This window comes from Elephas maximus, chromosome 20 (genome assembly GCF_024166365.1).
Source record: "Elephas maximus indicus isolate mEleMax1 chromosome 20, mEleMax1 primary haplotype, whole genome shotgun sequence".
NCBI lineage: Eukaryota > Metazoa > Chordata > Mammalia > Proboscidea > Elephantidae > Elephas > Elephas maximus.
Genome location: NC_064838.1, coordinates 12,571,780 through 12,593,037, shown reverse-complemented (window position 1 = coordinate 12,593,037; position 21,258 = coordinate 12,571,780). Strand labels below are relative to the sequence as shown.

Genomic DNA, 21,258 nt, shown 5'->3' with positions numbered 1-21,258 from the left:
CATCTGCTCCTGGGACACACAGCCCACGGGACAGATATGGCCCAATGTGAGATAGGGCAGCTCCCGCTAAGCTCCTCTCTGGAGTGCTAGAGTTGCCACCCTAAATGGGAACAAGGGGCAGAATCTTGGGGTGGAGAGGGAGACAGCTTCCACTAGCAACTGGGAACCTCCACACCCAAGACTAGCGTGATAGGAACATGAGCTGAGGCTGTTTTCCACACACTTGCTCTTCTTTTCAACAGGTGGCTGAACGCTTTGTCAAAAGACATTGCAAAAAAAGAAAGAAAGAAAGAAAAAAGACAGTGCAGAGGTGTGTTTTGGCCTCTAAAACTTTGCACTAAGATCTGAAGCTGAAAGTGCCCGAAGCTGTCTTCAGTCCCCCTTAGAGTCAGAGCTCACCCTAGAGATTGTGAGATTGCACTGGACCTGTCCTTGAGGTGGGAGTGGTGGGCTGCCTCCTCAGGCAGCACAGCGGGGTGGGAGGGTTCCTGCAGATGGAAGAGTCAGGCTGAGAGGGAGTGGAGGGAGAGCATTGGGCAGTGTGTCTGGTGATCTGTGGGTGTGACAAAACCTAAAGGAGCTGGCTCTGTGGCTTGCCAAGGAGGACCAGCCCCTGGGACTGCAGTTCTCAGCCTTGGCCCCAGGTCATCAGAGGCAGCCCTTTGCAGGCACCCTGTGGACTGCCCAAGGGTTTTCTCAACAGTGGCCAGAGAAGGGACTTTGAGAAGGGGGCATTGGTGGATGCACCCCGAGCCTGCTCCCAGGCTGTCCCCCATCTTCCACTGTTTCCCATCCCACCCCAAAGTGCATGGAATGATGGCCCCCTCAAGGACTTCTGATACTTCTCAGGCCCCAAGAACCATCCCTGTCTCCCTGCTGGGAGTGCAGATCAAGGTCTCCCTGAGCTGGGCTTTGTAGCTCACTGTGCATGGACATATTTGACAGGGCCCCAAGGAACTATGGTCAAAGGGAATGTGGGGAGGTCTCTTAGTTCTTACAGGATAATGTCTTCCTGCCTGACAGACCACTAATACAGCAATCAAGCAATTATGTTTCTGACTTGCCTCCTGACCAGATTGTAAACTTCTTTATGTCAGAAACCACCCCTTAAGTCTGTGTGTATCATAAAACTTGCAAATAGCAGGATAAATAGTCAAGAACAATGAAGGATCCAAGATTTAGCCTACTCGCAGGTTAATAAGTTAGCCTGCCACAATTTCCTTGAGGTTGGAGCCCCGAAGTCAGAAGAAATAATTTATCTCTCACAACAATAACGGTAACCAGAGTATCAGCATTTTCTCACAGGTTCCCTGAGCCCCAGTTCCCACAAGGTGATACAAAGAGGGCCAGCTGATACTGCACACGCAGTGGGTGGCAATACAGGAGTGGAAGGCTCAGCTTAAGGAGCCTGAACCTTTTATAATAGGCAGTAAACATGTCTGCCCTTTGCTTCAGAGGAAGACACTGTTTCTTCAGAGGTCGTACAAACATTCTTTGAAAAATAGTCTGACTAAAATAGTCTGAAACAAAAGGGCAGTCAGTGTCTCACTTGCAAGACATGCAGAAACACATAGAGACACAATAATAAATACTTCATAGTGAATTACAGGTAGTCCCCAATTTACAGTGTATTGGAGTTATGATGAACTGCACTTAACAATTGTTTTTTGTTTTGAGGGGTTACATCTTATCATTAGTAATATGTACTACATACAATGTTGCAGCTTGTAATTTGCTGTTATCATTCTCAGATGTTCACTCACTAATGTTCAAAGATGGGATTTATAAAGATACTGATAATTAAAGGCAATAATAAGGAAAACTAAAAAAAAAAAAAAAAGAGGTATTTAACTTACATCAGAACTGACAATGGAGTCATTGGAATGGAACCCCGTAGGAAGTCGTGGACTACCTGTAATCTTTCCACAGAGCCTGCACTGGTGGGCCTTTATAGGCCCTTATCCAGCTACACACGACTTATCTGAACCCAGCCTGGCTTCTTGGCTTAACTAAATTTGCATTTGCCTGTTAAGTGGAGAGTGGGGTGCAGTCTGTGTCTCTATTGTGGGAGTGGCACAGTGGTGAGGTCCAGGGGGCTCTGAATTGCTTCGAGACTTTAACACCTTCTCTCATAGGGGGGAGGGCACTGAAAATGGTTCTGGGTCTGAGTTTTTCTGACTGATAACAATGCCCCAGGGATTTGATTTGTGGGTTCTAGACTCTAGGGTGTAAGAAAATCAATTAGGCTCAATGGCATGAACATTCTAGCTTAATAAGAGCACAGTCTCAACCTGAAGAAAAGTAACAATTCTCGAAGCATTCAGAATTCATAGTTTAGCATGTATGATCATGTTTTTAAGCTATTGAGTATGATTTGCAATCAATGCGAGATGAGAATAAGAAATCTGATTCAAGATCTGTCTTCGGCTGGGTTCTCTAAAGAAGTGTAGCCAGTGAAGCTTATTTGTATATACATAAAGAGATTTATCTCAAGGAAATGGCTCACGTAGTTGTAGACACTGCCAACTCCCAAGTCCGTGGGTCAGGCATCAGGCTGGAGGCTTCTCCTGACTCATGTAGCTGCAGTGACTGAAAAAACCCAAGATTGGCAGGGGAAACAGCAGGCCTCTGGCTCATGGGCTGCAGAGGCTGATGAAGCCAAGATTGGCAGGCAAGAAGGCAGGCTGCTGGCTTACAGGCTGTGGAGGCCAACGAATCCCAAGATCTGCAAGCAGTGCTGCAAGGCACTGGCTCAGTCCCAAGAACCAGAGGTCAGATGATGGCCAGGCAGACGCAGAGCCTGGAGCAAGCAAGCAAGGTTTGCCAGAATGTCCATATGTATATTGTATGCTGGAAATACACCCAAGGAAACTTCCCTTACAACTGATTGATCACATCAGATCACATCATAGAGGATGGCTACATCATTACATAACTGCAGAATTACATCAATACATGTCTTAGTTATCTAGCTGCTATAACAGAAATAAACATAAGTGGACGCCTTTAACAAACAAATTTATTCTCTCACAGTCTGGTAGGCCAGAAGTCCAAATGCAGGGCATCAGCTCCAGTGGAAGTCTTTCTGTCTGTGTCAGCTCTGGAGGAAGGTCCTTGTCATCAATCTTCCCCTGGTCTTGGAGCTTCTCAGCCCAGGAACCTTGGGTCCAAAGGACATGCTCTGCTCCTGGCACTGCTTTCTTGGTGGTATGAGATCCCCATGTCTCTCTGCTCACTTCTTTCTTTTACATCTCAAAAGAGATTGGCTTAAGACACAATCTAATCTTATAGATTGAGTCCTGCCTCATTAACATAACTGCCACTAATTCTATCTCATTAACATCATAGAGATAGGATTTACAACACATAGGAAAATCACATTGGATGACAAAATGGTGGACAATCACACAATACTGGGAACATGGCCTAGCCAAATTGATACACATTTTGGGGGGATAAAATTCAATCCATGACAATACATAACTGCCAAACTACATCATTACTTAACTGCCAAACCATTAAGAATCATGGCCCAGCCACTACTTTAACCATCACGGTCCACCCCTCGTCAACTTGGCACCTGTACACATCTCCTTAAACCATACATAATCTCTAAATAAAGACAATTACAGAGCCATAATTGCACCTAGCATGATACAACTAACATGCTAACATGCTTACAACCAAAAATGCACTACCCAGCCAGTGCCTTCGAGTCGATTCTGACTCATAGCAACCCTGTAGGACAGAGTAGAACTACCCCGTAGAGTTTCCAAGGAGTGCCTGGTGGATGCACTATACTCATTTATATCTCGTATTTTATAAATGAAGAAAACAAAAATATTTGATGCACAGACCTAAATATAAAATCTAAAATGATAAAGATCATGGAAGAAAAAATAGGGACAATGCTAGGAGCCCTAACACATGGCATAAACAGAATACAAACCGTAACTAACAATGCACAAACACCAGAAGAGAAACTAGACAACTGGGAGCTCCTAAAAATCAAATATGCTCATCCAAAGACTTCACCAAAAGAGTAAAAAGACAACCTACAGACTGGGAAAAACTTTTTGGCTATGACATATCCCATAAGGGTCTAATCTATAAAATCTGCAAGATACTGCAACACCTCAACAACAAAAAGACAAATAACCCAATTAAAAAATGGTCAAAGGATGTGAACAGACACTTCACCAAAGAAGACATTCAGGTGGCTAACAGCTACATGAGGAAATGCTCATTAGAGAAATGCAAATCAAAGCTGCAATAAGATACCATCTCACCCCAACAAGGCTGGCACTAATCTGAAAAATACAAAATAATAAATGTTGGAGAGGTTGTGGAGAGACTGGAACACTCATGCACTGCTGGTGGGAATGTAAAATGGTACAACCACTTTGGAAATCGATTTGGGACTTCCTTAAAAAGCTAAAAATAGAAGTACCATATGACTCAGCAATCCCCCTCATTGGAATATATTCTAGAGAAATAAGAGCTGTTATGCAAATAGATATATGCACACCCATGTTCATTGCAGCACTGTTCACAATAGTAAAAAGGTGGAAACAACCTAGGTACTCATCAACAGATGAATAGATAAGTAAATTATCGTACATACACACGATGGAATATTATGCAATGATAAAGAACAATGAATCCGAGAAACATCTCACAACATGGATAAATCTGGAGGGCATTATGCTGAGTGAAATTCATTGCAAAAGGACAAATATTGTATGAGATCACTATTATAAGAACTCAACGAAAGGTTTAAACACAGAAGAAAGCATTCTTTGATGGTTATGAGGATGCGGAGGGAGAGAGAGGGGAATTCACTAACTAGATAGTAGACAAACATCATCTTAGATGAAGAGAAGGACAACACACAATATAGGGGAAGTCTGCACAACTGGATTAAACCAAAAGCTAAGAAGCTTCCTGAACACAACTAAACACTTAGAGGGACCCAGTAGCTGGGCCTGAGTTCTCCAGACCATGGTTTCAGGGGACGTCTAGGTCAATTGGCATAACAAAGTTTATTAAGAAAATGTTCTGTATATCACTTTGGTGAGTGGTATCTGGTGTCTTAAAAGCTTGTGAGAGGCCATCTAAGATGCATCAGTTGGCCCCAACCCACTTGGAGCAAATGAGAATGAAGAACAAAGAAAAGAAAAGAAAAGAAAAATATCTGATACACAGATACAAAGAAGAAAAATTCATAACAATTATAGCCCTCGTTTCTGCAGCTGGTCACAGGGTCATAACTGGTATTTAGAACTACCTTCTTCCACCACTCGTTCCATATTCCCTTAACCCTCAGTAAGCACCTCAGCTTGTTGTGGTTCTTTGCCTGGTGGGGTGACCCAAACCTTCATTCCTGAACGGTCTTGGCCATTAGTAGTCATGTTGGTGTTGGGTTGCGGTAGTTTTCCATTGACTTTAATCACAGGGCATGGTAGTACTAAGGGATCTCCTGTATTCCAGACATAAATTTCTTTACCTCCATTATGCAATACCAATCTGATTTCCCCTTGGTAGTAAGGCTCAATTACACCAGCCAGTGTGTGGTAACTCCTTTCATTGTCTGCTGGTCCAGAGGCATGAGGAGCCCAAAGTGGCCAGGGGACAATCTTAACTTCCAATTCAAAGGAATCTGTGTTGTGCCTCCAGGTGAAAGCATTTCTCCCTTTGCAACTAAGACCTCTAGACACACAGAGCACAGGGTCATGGGTACAGGAAGCAAATATTTTGCCAGTGGGTCACTAGGGGTAATAGTGGTACCATCCCTATTTCTACCCCTTGATTCCTAAAACTATGAATCCTGGCTATGGGGGAAACAGCACCACAGTAGCATAATCAAATGAGGGATATATTGCTTCCAAAACCCAAAGAGACCCACCAGGCATCGTGCCTCCTTTTTAGTTGTAAGAGAGGCCAGATATAACAACTTATCCTTCACTTTAGAAGGAATGTCTTGACATGACCCATGCCACTAGACTCCTAGAAATTTTACTGAGGTAGAAGTCACCGTAGTTTTTGTGGGATTAATTTGCCACTTCAAGCATGAAAATATTTTACTGATAAATCCAGAGTCATTAACACTTCTTCCTTAGCTGGCCCAATCAGCATCATGTCATCAATGCAATGGACCAGTGTGACATCTTGTGGGAAAGAAAGATTGTTTAGGACCCTGCAGACTAAATTATGACATAGAGCTGGAAAGTTGATATTCCCTTAGGTTAGGACAGTAGTAGTGTATTGCTGGCCTTGCCAGCTGAAGGCAAACTGCTCTGGTGTTTCTTCAAAACTATAGTGGAGAAAAAGGCATTGGCCAGATCAATAGCTGCATACCAGGTACCAGGAGATATAGTAATTTGCTGAAGCAGTGAAACCACACCCGAAACAGCAGCTGCAATTGGAATTACCACCTGGTTAAGTTTATGGTAACTCAGTGTCATTCTCCAAGATCTATCTGTTTTTTGCATGGCCAAATAGGCGAGCCAAATGGGGGAATCACCACTACTGCATCTTTCAAGTCCTTGATGATGACAGTAATCTCTGCAATCCCTCCAGGAATGCTGTATTTCTTTTGTTTTACTATTTTCCTAGGTAGGGGCCATTCTAATGCTTCCACTTGGCTTTTCCTACCATAATAGCCCTTACACCACCTGTCAGGGATCCAGTGTGGGGGTTCTGTCAGTTGCTGAGTATATCTATTCCAATTATGCATTTTAGAACTGGGGAAACCACTACAGGGGGATTCAGGAACCCACTGGACCCATTTTGAGATGAACCTGAGCTGAAAAAAAGACTCCATTAATAACCTGGCCTCCACATGCCCCCACTCTGACTGGTGGGCAACAGTGATGTTTTGGGTCTCCTGGTCAGTTCAGAGCCAGTATCCAGTAATCCCCCAAAAGTCTGATTATTTCCTTTTCCCCAATGAACAGTCACTCTCGTAAAAGGCTGTAGAGCCCTTTCAGGAAGGCCGGCAGAAAGATTTACAGTATATATTTTTGGCAGTGTAGTAGAGTTCTTTCTGAAGGGGACCTGGCCTCCCCTTCATTCAAGGTGTTGTGGGTCAGTAAATTGACTCAAGTCTGGGAACTGACTGAGGGGCTGTGACTCTCTATCCTGGCAATTCTAGTTAGACTGCTGCTCACTTGACCTAGGATTCTTCCGCTTCTACAGATCACATATTTAGTAGATTCCCCATCTATTTCACTCCTAGGGACACCATGACTAAGTAGCCAATGCCGTAAGTCCATGCAAGTCAGACTATTCTGATTACTGCTTTGACTCAGCTGTCCATTATTACAATTACCATGCCCACTTTGTCTTTGTCAAATGAGTGCCACCACTTGGCCCCTACTACTACAGCGCCCAATCAGCCCCATCATAGCTAGGTGTCTTAAATCAGTTAGGGCAGTTCCCACTGTCCAATCTGACTTGCATAAAATAGCAATCATGGTAGTCTTCAAGGATGGTAGGGCTCCCATCACAATTTTGTTCCTCACTCTTGTGGTAAAATGTATGTCCTGTGGACCCCCTGTGCGTGAGCCTGTGGGTCTAACCTGATAAATCCACTCTAACGTGCCAACTCACCCTTTGGGTGAGTCCCTCTACAGTATACCAAAGCGGGTTAATGTAGGCCACTGCTTAATCCATGCTTCAGTGAACCAACCCAATAAACTATTAGATCCTTTTCTAACCTCTTGAACTTGAACACTGAATGAAGGATCTGTGCTTAGTGGGTCCATATCAATAAACTCAGACATCCAAATTTTTGTTCCTTGCACCACTATCCCATACCCTTAGTAGCCACCCACCCCCGCATATACTCCCCAGGTTTCTGTTTGTGTATATTAGAAAAGTCAAGCAGTTCTTTTGGAGTGTAGCGTACCTCCTCCCGGATCACACTTGAACTTCACCTTTTGGGTAATTCAGCCACTCTTACACTATGACTCTGGGTTTGGTTTTCTGCAGTATCAACTCTGTTACTTTAAGAAATAAGGCTTTCTTTCAGGGCACAAATGGCAACTTTGAGGATTTTTATGTGGTGCTTGACCTGTGACTCTGAAGCCCTGGGCTCATCTCCTTCTTTCAGCACCTTGTCTAGCACAAGTAGGATCAATCAATCAGTTTCCCTATACTTCTCATTCTGACAAAATTGTAGGAAAGTATCAAACATGCAATCACTTACAGCCTCATTTCTCACCAATACTTGATGATATTTTGCATATTAATATTGCCACCTCATACCAGGGATTAGCAGCACCTACATTACTACTGGAGGCGGAGTCACCAGCACCTTTAATACTGCTCAGACTTGAGAATCAATTTAGAAAACTCACCCTCATGATTTAGTCTGTCTAGAACCACTCTCAGTACCAAATGTCTAAAGCTGGGTTCTCTAGAGAAGCAAAACCAGTGAACTGTATATGTATAGAGAGAGGGAGAGAGAGAGAGATTTATCTCAAGGAAATGGCTCACACAGTTGTAGAGGCTGGCAAGTCTCACATCTGTGGATCAGGCATTAGGAGGCTTCTTCTGACTCACATAGCTGCAGGGGCTGACAAACCCAAGATCAACAGGTCAGTCAACAGGCTGCTGGCTCACAGGCTGTGGAGGCCAACAAATCCCAAGATTGGCAGACAATACGTCAGGCCACTGGATCAAGACCCAAGAACTGGAAGTCAGACGATGGTGATCTGGATGCAGGATCCAGAGTGAGCGAGCAAGCTTTGCTAGAATGTCCATGTATATATATTGGATGCAGGCCACACCCCTGTGCAAACTCCCCTTACAACTGATTGGCTGATCACATCAGACCACATCATGGAAGATGACTGAATCATTATATAACTGCCAAATTACATCATTACACAACTGTTAAAACTACATCATTATGTAACTGCCCAAATGCATCATTATATAACTGCCAAATCATTGAGAATCATGGCCCAACCAAGCTGAAACACAACCTTAACCACCACAGGACCCATTCAAAGGTTCAACACCAGCTCCAGAATAAAATCCAATTCCTTGGTGTGATGTCTAAGCCCTCCTGCCAGTCCTTACTTCTTCAGTCTTCTCACTTGTTGTGCTTTCCTGCAGCCCCACCTCTACCCACAACACTGCCCCCTTTGGAAGGTCTAGTAGTTCCTAAAACACACCATCAGGATTCAAGCTTCTGTCTTCTGGATATGGTGCTATAGTTGCTTCTTTAGCTTGTAATGTCCTCCTTACCAAACCTACTCTAGTCCCTCACATGTGGCACAGGTCAAAGTTTGGATCGTCTCTGTGGGCATTCTTGAGCATCCCACACCCTGCTGTCACCACAGAGTAGAACTCACCACTTCCTCCACTGTAACCTCCTAGACGAGAAGCTGGCAAACTTTTCTTATAAAAGGTAATAAATATTTTTGACTTTGTGGGTCATTTGGTCTCTGTTAAGGCTACTCCAAGGACCCTGGTGTTGCAGTTAAGTGCTCAGCTGCTAATGGAAAGGGAGGCAGTTTGAACATACCAGCCATTCAGTGGGAAAAAGAGGTGGCAGTCTGCTTCTGTAGAGATTTAAAGCCTTGGAAACCCTATGGGGCAGTTCTACTCTGTCCTACAGGATAGCTATGAGTCAGAATCAACTTGACAGCAACAGTTTTTTTTTTTTAACACTACCCCAATATGCCCTTGTAATGGAAAAGAAGCCATAGATAGTTCGTAAACAAGTGGACATGGAGGGCCAGAGACCCACTCTCAGGCTGTAATCTGCCAACCCCTGTAATCCATCTGCTGACTCTGTCCATACTCTGTCTCTTGTCTGTGACCTTTTATTACACAAGCTTCTTTATAAACCCCTATATTCTCATTATGCTCTAAAACTCCCAAGCTTGGGACTGATGTCTTACTCTTTTGTGATGCTCTGCCCCTGTTCAGCATAACTTCAGGAGGCAGCATGTACAGTGGTTAAAGGGGAAAGAGAGGTCTGGAGTCTCTCCGCTTGAGTTTGAATACCAGTTCTTCCACTGTGGGGCTAGGTAGTAAAATCTACCTCATAGAGATTTCATAAAGCCATAGTGGAAATAAAAGACTTCTCTTATGTTTGAATCAGAAAAGAAGCCAGAATCAACATTACTTCATAATTCTACAGACCATAATCTGCTTTTTTGCCCTTCAAAAATCATACACACATACATAGAATCCCTGGGTGACACAAATGGTCAAGCACTTAACTACTAGCCAAAATGTTGGTAGTTCAAGCCCACCCAGAGAGGCCTCAGAAGACAGGCCTGGAAATCTACTTCCAGAAGGTCACAGTCACTGAAAATCCTATGGAGCAGTTCTATGCTGCACACGTGGGGTCACCATGAGTTGACTTATAGAGACCCTGTGTACAGCAGAACCAAACGCTGCCCGGTCCTGTGCCGTCCTCACCATCAGTGTTATGTTTGAGCCCGTTGTTGCAACCACTGTGTCAATCATCTTGTGAAGAGTCTTCCTCTTTTCGATGACCCTCTACTTTACCAAGCGTGATGTCCTTCTCCAGGGACTGGTCCCTCCTGATAACATGTCCAAAGTACATGAGACAAAGCCTTGCCATCCTCGCTTCCGAGGGGCACTCTGGCTGCGTTTCTTTCAAGACACACTCGTTCGTTCTTCTGGCAGTCCATGGTATATTCAATATTCTTCACCAACACCACGATTCGAAGGTGTCAATTCTTCCTTGATTTTCCTTATTCATTGTCCAGCTTTCACATGCATATGAGGTGATTGAAAAATATCATGGCTTGGGTCAGGCGCACCTTAGTCCTCAAAGTGACATCTTTGATTTTCAACACTTTAAAGAGGCCTTTTGCAGCAGATTTGCCCAATGCAATATGTAGTTTGATTTCCTGACTGCTGCTTCCATGGCTGTTGATTGTGGATCCCAGTAAAATGAAATTCTTGACAACTTCAATTTTTTCACCATTTATTATGATGTTGCTTATTGGTCCAGTTGTGAGGATTTTTGTTTTCTTTATGACGAGGCGCAATTCATACTGAAGGCTGTGGTCTTTAACCTTCATCAGTAAGTACTTCAAGTCCTCTTCCTTTTCAGCAGGGTTGTACCATCTGTATATCGCAGGTTGTTAATGAGTCGTCCTCTAATCCTAATGCCCCGTTCTTTTTCATGTAGTCCAGTTTCTCTGATTATTTGCTCAGCATACAGATTGAGTAAGCACAGTAAAAGGTTGCACACCTTTCCTGATTTTAAACCATGCAGTATCTCCTTGCTCTGTTGGAACAACTGCCTCTTGGTCTATGAACAGGTTCCTTATGAGCACAATTAAGTGTTCTAGAATTCCCATTCTTCCAATGTCCATAATTTGTCATGATCCACACAGCTAAATACCTTTGCACAATCAACAAAACACAGGCAAACATCCTTCTGGTATTCTCTGCTTTCAGCCAGGATCCATCTAGACATCAGCAATGATATCCCTCATTCCGTGTCCTCTGAATCAGGCTTGAATTTCTGGCAGTTTCCTGTCTATGTGCTTCTGCAACTGCTTTTGAATGATCTTCAGCAAAATTTTACTTGCTTGTGATTTTAATGATATTGTTCGATAATTTCTGCATTCTGGTGGATCACCTTTATTTGGAATGGGCACAAACACGGATCTCTTCCAGTCTGTTGACCAGGTAGCTGTCTTTCAAATTTCTTGGCATAAATGAGTAAGCACTTCCAGTGCTGCAACCATTTGTTAAACATCTCAATTGGCATTCTATCAATTCCTGGAGTCTTGTTTTCCACCAACGCTGTCAGTGAAGCTTGGGCTTCTTCAGTACCATTGGTTCTTGATCATATGCTACCTCCTAAAATGGTCGAAGGTCGACCAGTTCTTTTTGGTACGGTGATTCTGTGTATTCCTTCTATCTGCTTTCGATGCTTCCTGCATCGTTCAGTATTTTGCCCATAGAATCCTTCAAATTGTAATTTGAGGCTTGAATTTTTTTCAGTTCTTTCAGCTTCTGGTTTTCTAACTCCAGGTCTTTGCACACTTCAGTATAATATTTTACTTTGTCTTCTTGAGTTGCCCTTTGAAATCTTCTGTTCAGCCCTTTTACTTCACTTCTTCCATTCCCTTTAGCTACTGTACATAAACACATATATACCTATGTATACATAAGGAAAACGTAAAAAACAAATTGATTATATCATTTACAACGATAGCAAAGAATAACAGGTGTGTGTGTGTGTGTGTGAGCACACACATGTGTATGGAGAGAGAGAGAGAACCAGCGCTAATCACTGCAAAAGAAGGAAGGGAGAAAGGGAGGAAAAAATCTTGTCCTATGACTTCACATAGTTTTTTAAAGCCTACAGGTTAAAGCTGTAGTTGATTCCTAAGGTAAAAAGATTTTGAGTACATGAGAGTTTTTTTCACTTTACATTAAATGCGAGAAATCATAAAAAGGAATTTTGCCATTTGTGATGGAGAGTAAGGTGTAATTAAATTAAATCTGATTGAGACCTCATTCCCATGAGACAAATCAGCTCTAGTTTAATTCTATACATATCACACAAAGGCCACACACAGCATACTACCTATATAAACAAAGGAAGACCACAACCTTTCTGTATAAGATTTGTCCTACTTGTTCCTGTTTAATCAGGCTCAGGGAAAATGAAACACTATATGTTCGTTGAACTGAGGACACTGGAATGGGGATAGTGGGTAAGAGGGTGGTAAGGAGAGAAGGAAGGAGGAGGGGCTGAAAAATGGCCAAAGGAGAGACACAGCCTGAGGAGGAGGCCAGTGAGGGGCCCTGGGAGAGCAAGATGGTCCTCCCATAGGCCTGGGCTACTCAAGACAGAGAGACTCAGGGGCCCAGGCAGTTTCTGGCAGCTCACAGGATGATGGTAGCCTGGGTGCTCTCCTTGGAGGGAGAGGGAGGCATGGAATTTTCCCCCAGTAGCTTCTTCTCCGACCCTTCCTCATCCTGAGGGGGAGAAAAAATAGGAAAACAACAATTCTTAGGGAAAACAAAGAATGGGGAAGGATCCAGCTTCTCAGAACTTGGAAATCAGGAAAATGAAAGAAGGGAGGGAAAGGAAAAGGTAAAAGAAAACAGGAGTCATGCAAAAAGACAAGGTGACCAAGGTAGGGGAGCTGACAAGTAAGTCGGGCAGAAAGGAGGAGTGAGTGGGGAAAAATAGAATAAAAGTGGATAGGAGAGGCCCAGGAAACAGCGATGGGGTTACATTCCCTGATGGCAAAGGGAAGAGCCGAGTACTGGGAAAAAGCTGAAAAAGGTCGAGCATGACTTTAGACCAGGAGTGTTCCTGGCCCCAATGTTTTCCCAGTCCCCAGAGTTTTACCACCCCATTCCACGCCTCTCCAGCAGTGCCTCCCTGACAACTCACCAGGGGCTGGGAGCTTTGGCTGCACAAGCTTCGAAGACCCATGCCCAGGGAAATCAAGGACACAATGGCCTGCAGGACACAGACAGCTAGGAGCAGAGCACGGATTCCTAGGAACAGGTTCTGGAGAAGAAGAAAGGGGAAAAGATACAGTCGGGAGTCCCCTCCTCCAATTCAGCTCTTACCATCACCTCATTAACCCACCCATGTATCCGAGTGTCGAACTAGCTCCTTCCCACCAAGGCAGTTGCAGCATCCAATAACTGAGAAGCTATGTCACCCACCCCATTTGCTTGTCTGCAATGCCACCTTGCCATTCCTATCAAGAGATGGAGGGCCTTTCTCCATTCCCTGAACTCTGGATGTACCTTGTGACAGATTTGACCAGTAAAATACACTGGAAGTGGCACTGTGCCAATTACAGGTGTAACCCTTAACTTCTGTTTCCTACCTCTTAAAATGCTCACAACCGAGACACTCCCTGTTGGAACCTACTTGCCATGCTGTAAGAAGCCCGAGCCACATGGAGAAGCCACTGTGGGTGCTCTGGTTGGCAGCCCCAGCTGAGCTCCCAGCCAACAGCCAGCATCAAATGCCAGGTACATGAGGGAGCCTTCTTGGTTATCCAACTTAGGTGACCCCTCAGATGACTTCACCCCTATCTGACACCTGACTACAACTCCCTGAGAGAAAGAACCCAGGGGTGAAGTGCCCATCTGAGCCCAGTCAGCCCACAGAACTGGGAGAGATGATAATACACTGTAGTGTAAATTTGGGGTGGTTTGTTATGCAGTGGTAGATAACTGGAATACACCCACAGCAGAAAAGGCAGAAGGGTGGCCCACAGTCTTCTCTCTTAAATGTCTTCCCTTTGTTTTTCACCCCCTTTGATTCAGGGAATCTTCACATCACGAGGGTCTAAGAAATTTCTTGAGCTTAAGTTAAAATCTCCTGAACCAAAAACCTAGGATTAGGTCCAAGCTCTACGAGCTCTCATCTTTGCCCTCCAGTGACCCAGTTCTTCGGGGACAGGGTGCCATGATGGGTCCCTGGAGACAGGACTTGGTTCTCACCACCAGCATCTGCATGTAGGACTTGCACTGATTCTCCCTCCAGTCTGAGTCACTCCTGCTTCGCTGCATCCATCTGTACCCACTGGTTGTGGTGTCAGGGGTGGGGCAATCACACACTGAGCTGATGTAGAAGAAGCCATCAGTTTGCCAGGTTAAGCTATTCACACAAAGGACAACAGCTGCCAGGGCCGTGGCGATGCCAGCCAGGGTGAGCAGACCTGACACGCAGCCCTACAGGAGAGAGGTTCAAGATGCTGACCCTCTATTGATGGCAGAGCCACGGCGTCCCAGCCTCAACCTGTCTCATCTCCCCCAGCTCCTGTCCCAGGAAACTATCCCACCCCTTCATGAAGGATTCCAAGATATTGGGAACCAAATGGCAGGAGACAGGAAAATAGAGGCAGAAAGACGGAGACTCAAAAGGGGAAGATGGACAAGGTTGTGGACAGAAGTCTGCCCAGGACTCACTGAACGTCGACCCTGGTACTTCTCATGGACAGTGGTCCCTGCTCCTGCCACAATAGCCTGGGAAGAGAAGACACCAGAAGAAGGCCGCCAATTTACTCTCCCTCAAATGATCTCCCACCACCCTTCCCCCAGTAACCCAGAACAGCCAACTCGAAGCAAGGTCTGTGGGACAGACAAAGAAACCTAGTGTATGGACAGAGCTCCAAGTACAATGGCCCCTCCCTTCCCAAACTTGCCATAAAGATAAAAAGTGGGGAGTGAGGGGGTTTGTACCCACACCCCAAGGCAGATTCTTCATGATGAAGGCTTCTTTCCCAAACCCCTGGCCCAGATGCAAAGGAACTTTCTCCTTGCCCATAACCTCTAGCCTCTGCACAGCCTCTGCTCACAGCCCCTTCTGTACTTACCACAGCCCCGGCCCAGAAGGCACAGCCTGAGCCACGCAGCTCAGTCCAGGGCCCAAAGCAGAGGAACACCCCAAGAGCACAGCTCACAGCCCCCAGCAGTATCTGGGTCACCTGCAAGACAGGATAATAATCCAGACTCTTCCCATGAGCCTACGCTTTCCAGCTCTGGCTAAGGTGCCTCTTCTTGCCTCATCTGTGGACCTCTCTTCAGCTTCCAGTTCTGAGAAGTTCTGTTTCCTTCACATCCATGAGGCAACACTGATCCGGCTCTCCTCTCACCTCTCTAATGTGCCTGGGTGTTTATCCTTGTTTACTTTTCCCAACTGCCACATTTGGTCATTCCACATGATTCCCACCTTTTCTTCTCATTCTCCCTTGGTAATCCCATCATCCATCCAAACCCTCAGCCTGGCCTCAGTTTCTGGGCCCAACCTCTTTCTGCAATCCAAGCAGGTAATTCTGAGGGCTTCTGTGACTCAAAGCTCCTTTAGGCTCTTCCTTATCTTTCAAGCTGAGAGCACACTCTTTTGGGATGGCCCCAGCCAGTCATAAGCAAGACGGTGGTACAGGGGCCATTTCCACCCAACATGGAGCTCCTCTAATGGGCAGCTCCCCTCTCTGCTCTGGAGCTCTCTGCTGGATGGGCAGAAACCTTGTTTGCACTGCAGTCTATGGTTTCCATTTCCAATTCTGCTTTCTCTTTCTTCATTTCAAAAGTGTTCTACCCCCACAAACCTGACTCAGACTCAGCCCTCTGGATGTCAGTACCTGCATGTTCTGCCATCTTCTCGGGTTCTTCACATCCAAATTCAATATACTAACCCCTGCCTCTCCTGACTTCCATGGTTCCATTCTCCTGGCCAGCCAAGCTCCAAATCTTGGCATGTTCTCATGCTCCTCTTTTTCCCTCATGCCCAAGTTTCCTTGTCCTTTCTGCTGTTACCATACAAGTGCAAGTTCTGGATACTTCTCAACTGGACCTCTCTATGAGGCAGCCTAGAGCCCAGATTCCTCCTCAGAATAGACCCACAGCCATCCCACCACTGACACTGACTCAGGACAGACACCTACCCTTGACTTCTTGGCCCTCGACAATGTGGCCCTGGTCTGCATTCCAGCCTCATTCACATTCTCCACATGTCGGCTCTAGGATCACAGAGCTGGCCCTGTGCTTTCTGGCTTCTTGGCCTTTGATCCTGCCATCCTCTTAACCTGGAGCTCCTTTTCTTCAATCTTCCACCTCTCTCCATCCAAACCCACTCCTCCATTCAGGTGTCAGCTCCTCCTGGAGGTTGCCTCGTGTGTCGTGTGTGTGTGTGTGTTATCTGTGTTGTTTCTTGTGTCAACTAGTCTACCTTTAATTCTAGTCATTTGTGTGGCTGCTGATCCTTTCTGATGAGGAGTCAGCACCTTAGGTCATAACCTAGGGAATCTCACTGTAGTTTTCCCCGAAGCGCTAGCGTGTTGCCTTGCACACCACAGGCCCTCAGCTCAAGTGTGTTCAATCAGACTAAATAACAGCTTTCAGAGGCTCTCCTACCCATCATCCCACCTCTGGCCTGACTGCTTCTTTGCACAAAAGCAGAGGATGGTAGTTCCTTCTCATCCAAATCTCTGGGGAAGACTTCCAAAGCTGCCTTCTTTTCCCAACTATACTGTCTCACAAACTATGTGGTCAGGGGAGGTCCTTAATCCTCTCTGGAACAATACGGTATTGAGTAGTGAGTTCTTACATCCCCTTCGTGGGGATTCAACCCATGTTCCTTGTTTGCATCCTCTGTATCACCTTGCTCACTCTCCTCTCCAGCCCATGCTTACCCCTAGTGCCAGCTGTCCGTGGCTCATCCTCGCCTTGGGAGGGGCAGTGCCCCGAGGATGAGACACACAGGACACCAGGGAACCCATAGCCTTTAGAAGCTGGGCCAAAGCTGATTCCTGATGGATATGGATGTTGATGTGGGTGGGCTGGGATAGCGTAGAGGCCACATCGATGCCATTCACGGTCAGCATGTTTGGAGTTATTCTGCCTGCCAAGGAGAAGCGGTACAGAAGTGAAGGCTGGGAACTAGGAGACAGATGGTCAGTAAGAAGGGGGACATCACATAGGTGAGGGGAGAGAAAATAGTCTCCTCATCAAGATACAAAGGATTTTCCCAGTGCAGGTATCAGCATCACAGTGACCTTCATCTGGGGTGCAAATCAGAGTCCTCTCTAGAGTTTTTTCACCATGTATTTTCTTGGGCCCCTTCCCGATGTGATCTGATACAGTTTGTTGAGGGCCAAGGGTAGAACCAAAGAAAAGAATGCGAACTACTGTAATGACTTAGTCTATGTATGTGTGTGTATGTATGTATATATACACACACTCACATACATATACACATATAAATGTATATATACGTACTATATATGTATATATATGTACACACATGTATGTGTATATATACACACATATATATTTATATATATACACAAACATATATATGTATACAAAATGCTCTTTAGAAGCAAGGATGGTGAGACTACATCTCACATACTTTGGACTTATTATCAGAAGGGATCAGTCCCTGGAGAAAGACATCATGCTTGGTAAAGTAGAGGGTCAGCAATAAGAGGAAGATCCTCAACGAGATGGATTGACAAAGTGGCTGCTACAATGAGCACAAGCATAACAACTATTGTGAGGATAGCGGAGGAGAGGGCAGTGTTTCTTTCTGTTTTACATAGGGTTGCTATGACTCAGAATTGACTCGATGGCACCTAACAACAACAATAATGACATACACACGTACACACACACACACACACACACACACAGAGTAGTCCCCAACTTACAATGGGGTTCTCTTCAGACGACTCCATCTTAAGTCTGTCCTGAGTTAAGTTGAATATCTCATTTTTTTTAAATGTTCTTTATTATGACCTTTTATTATTAGCATCTTTATAAATCCAATCTTTATTTGTCTTTGGGGGAATGGAAATATTACATATAAAGACCTTTGAGGAACATCTGAGAAGGATAACATCAGCAAATTATGAGCTGCAACACTGTATGTAGGACAAATATGCACTGTCTTACGTGTGGTAACTTAAACACGTCGTAAGTCGGGGACTACCTATGTGTATGTGTGTGTGTATACATATGTACGTACTTACACACACATATATATACATATACACATATACTTGTATATATATATTTACAGATAATATTTCACACGGTTAAAGGATTCAAAAGATACAAAATCAAAAGGTATACATTTAAAACCCCCTCTCCGATCTTTTTCTCCCAGCCACCCGGTTGCCTTCCAGATGGAAACTAATATTATCAGTTTCTTCTATAGCCTACCGATGATATTTTTCCATATAAAAGAAAAACATATTCTTTATGCCCCATTTCCACAAATGGCAGGACACTCTGCACTGCTCTACACAATGCTGTGTTCACATAAGCATATGTTTTGAAAATAATCCTGAATCACCCCATCAAAAGCTTCCACTGCATGAATGCATCACCATTTATCGAGGCAGTCCCCCACTGACAGGCATTTAGGTTATTTCCAACGCCTATCACGACAGCGTGGGCTTGCACGTTGGGGATTTTAGTAGATAACCTACACCGCAGGAGCAAAGTCCCAGTGTGCCTGCAGTCCCCTCGCCCCCGCCCCCGTAGCCAGCAGAGTGTGTTAACAAGCTCTTTACCTTTTTCAATTTTATACGGGGAAAATTACATCCCATTGTAGTTTTTAATCAATTTTATGCAATAAAATGTCCCGTTTAAATGTGTACATTTTGACTTCACTTATTGCATTTTTCTACAATCAAAGTTTTCTATCTTTTTTATGCTTTCTGGGTTTTATAACTTCCTTAAAAAGGACTTCCTCACTTCAGGATTATAAAATAATTTTTCCATGTTTTCTTCTAAGTGTTTTTATGCTTTCGGTTTTCACATTTAAATGCTGATCCATCTGGAATTTACTTGAAGTAAGTTGGAAGTCACGGATCCAAGTTTTATTTTCTTCAGCTGATTGATTACCGTCTTGTCCCAACACCATTTGTGGAGTAAGTCCTCTTCTACTGATCTAAAATGTACCTCGAGGAAAAACTCAGTTCCCATAGGAACTGGGCCTTTCTAGTCTCCGGATTTTGTCCAGTGGTGTGTTGGACGAGTCACGTACGCCACATATGTCACAACTGTAAGTAAAAGGGTTTATTATCTACTTGGGTGGCTTTGTGGCCCCTTACGTCATTTTTCCCTTCAGGACTGTCACGGCCATTTTTGTTAGTTTACCTCTTATACACTTCAGAATCAGCTTGCCTAGAACCAAAAGAAACCCTCCACAGACAATTCTAATGGGCCTCCCATTAAGTCGAATATTATTAATGAATACCAATCCCCAAATCACCAGCAGCAACACTAACCCTCAGTCCTTGAGTTTGTACTCTACTCACTTTTGAGGCAGTCTCACTCCTTCACCTCCTGACCTCCTTTGTGTTAGAAAGGGCAGGTGTTTGACAGTTTTGCAAATGAACACAGGACACTCAAACCTGTTCACAAACATGCAAGAGGACGTTCAGGCCCAGATTCAAGCCAGGTGTCCTGTCAGGGCCCAGGGACCAGCATGAAGTTAGCAGCCTGGGCTTTAATACCTCTGAGCCCCTGGATACCACCACTTCCCCCAACCCTGTCCAGTCTCCCCATTGGCCTCCTCTGCTCTTCCTCTGGCCTCAGCGGATCTGAACCCTGGCCCTGCTGCCCTGAACACTTCTCCCCGGAGCTGGTGACAGAGGGTGGTACCCACTCTGCCCTGTGCCTCCACCCTAGCCCTGCTCCCCAGCAGAGCTCCACTCTTAAAGCTCGCTAAGCACCAACTGCCTGAACCCCCACACCATCCAGAATTAGGGGAGGCATTAGGAGGATGGAGGAAAGAGCAGCCGGAGCTGACCAGGCCCAGCCCTCTCCCCCTTCCTGCCCAGCCATTTTCCCGGTGGAGTCGCATACTCTCTCTCATGAGTCCCTCCCTCCAAGGAAGTCCTGAGGGGAACCTGGGGGGTAGGGTGAGGGCTTTGGGGGCTGGCCTTGAGACTCCCCTGGGAGGGAGTCCTGTACAAGAGAATCTCCTGGGAAAAAGGGGCCAGCTGGGCTGTGGGGGCCCTGCCTCACCTGCTTTCTTCTGGGCCCCCAGCGACAGAGTACACAGAGGGAGAGCAGGAAGGAGCCTGCACTGGAGCTGAACCCAGACGAGGGAGGAGGAAGCTGGCTGAGAGTCAGAAGTGGAGGAGGGAGATGGGGGGCTGGGTCTCAGCATCACAGTTTCCCAGCAAACAGCTTAGGCCAAAGGGCCCATCTAGGGATTTTCGGTCTTATATAGATAACCCGGCTGGCAGGAGAAGGCAGAGAGACCTGTGTAAGAACACACACACACACTCACATCCATTCAGATAACACACCCACTCAGGCAACACACCCTCACATCCACCAGACAACCCACCCTCACACCCACCAGACAACCCACCCACACACCCACTCAGGCAACATACCCTCACACCCACTCTGACAAAACACACTCACACCCACTCTGACACCACACATTCATACTCACTCAGACAACACACCCTCACATCCACTCTGACAACACATTCACACCCGCTCTGACAACACACACTCATACCCACTCAGACAGAACACACACACACACTGACAACACACACCTACTCAGACAACACACACTCACACCCACTCAGACACCCTCACACCCACCCTGACAACACACACTCCCACTCACCATGACAACACACGCTCCCATCCACTCTGACAACACACACTCATACCCACTCAGACAGCACACACACATTTCCCTCATTCAGTCAGCACAAACACACACACATTCAGACTACG

The 21,258-nt window shown here is 45.3% G+C and overlaps 1 protein-coding gene across 1 annotated transcript; it reads right to left on the bottom strand.

Annotated features, from left to right (window-relative positions):
• Positions 1-1,771: 1,771 nt before the first annotated feature.
• On the bottom strand, positions 1,772-20,668 carry TMEM176B (transmembrane protein 176B). The gene is made up of 7 exons (XM_049863384.1): positions 20,524-20,668; positions 17,178-17,386; positions 15,360-15,470; positions 14,953-15,009; positions 14,485-14,715; positions 13,415-13,534; positions 1,772-12,990 (listed from the first exon to the last, which is right to left on the bottom strand). The coding sequence occupies exons 1-7, from the start codon at positions 20,666-20,668 to the stop codon at positions 12,898-12,900; spliced, it is 966 nt and encodes a 321-aa protein (XP_049719341.1). The 3' UTR covers positions 1,772-12,897.
• Between the last annotated feature and the right edge of the window lie 590 nt (positions 20,669-21,258).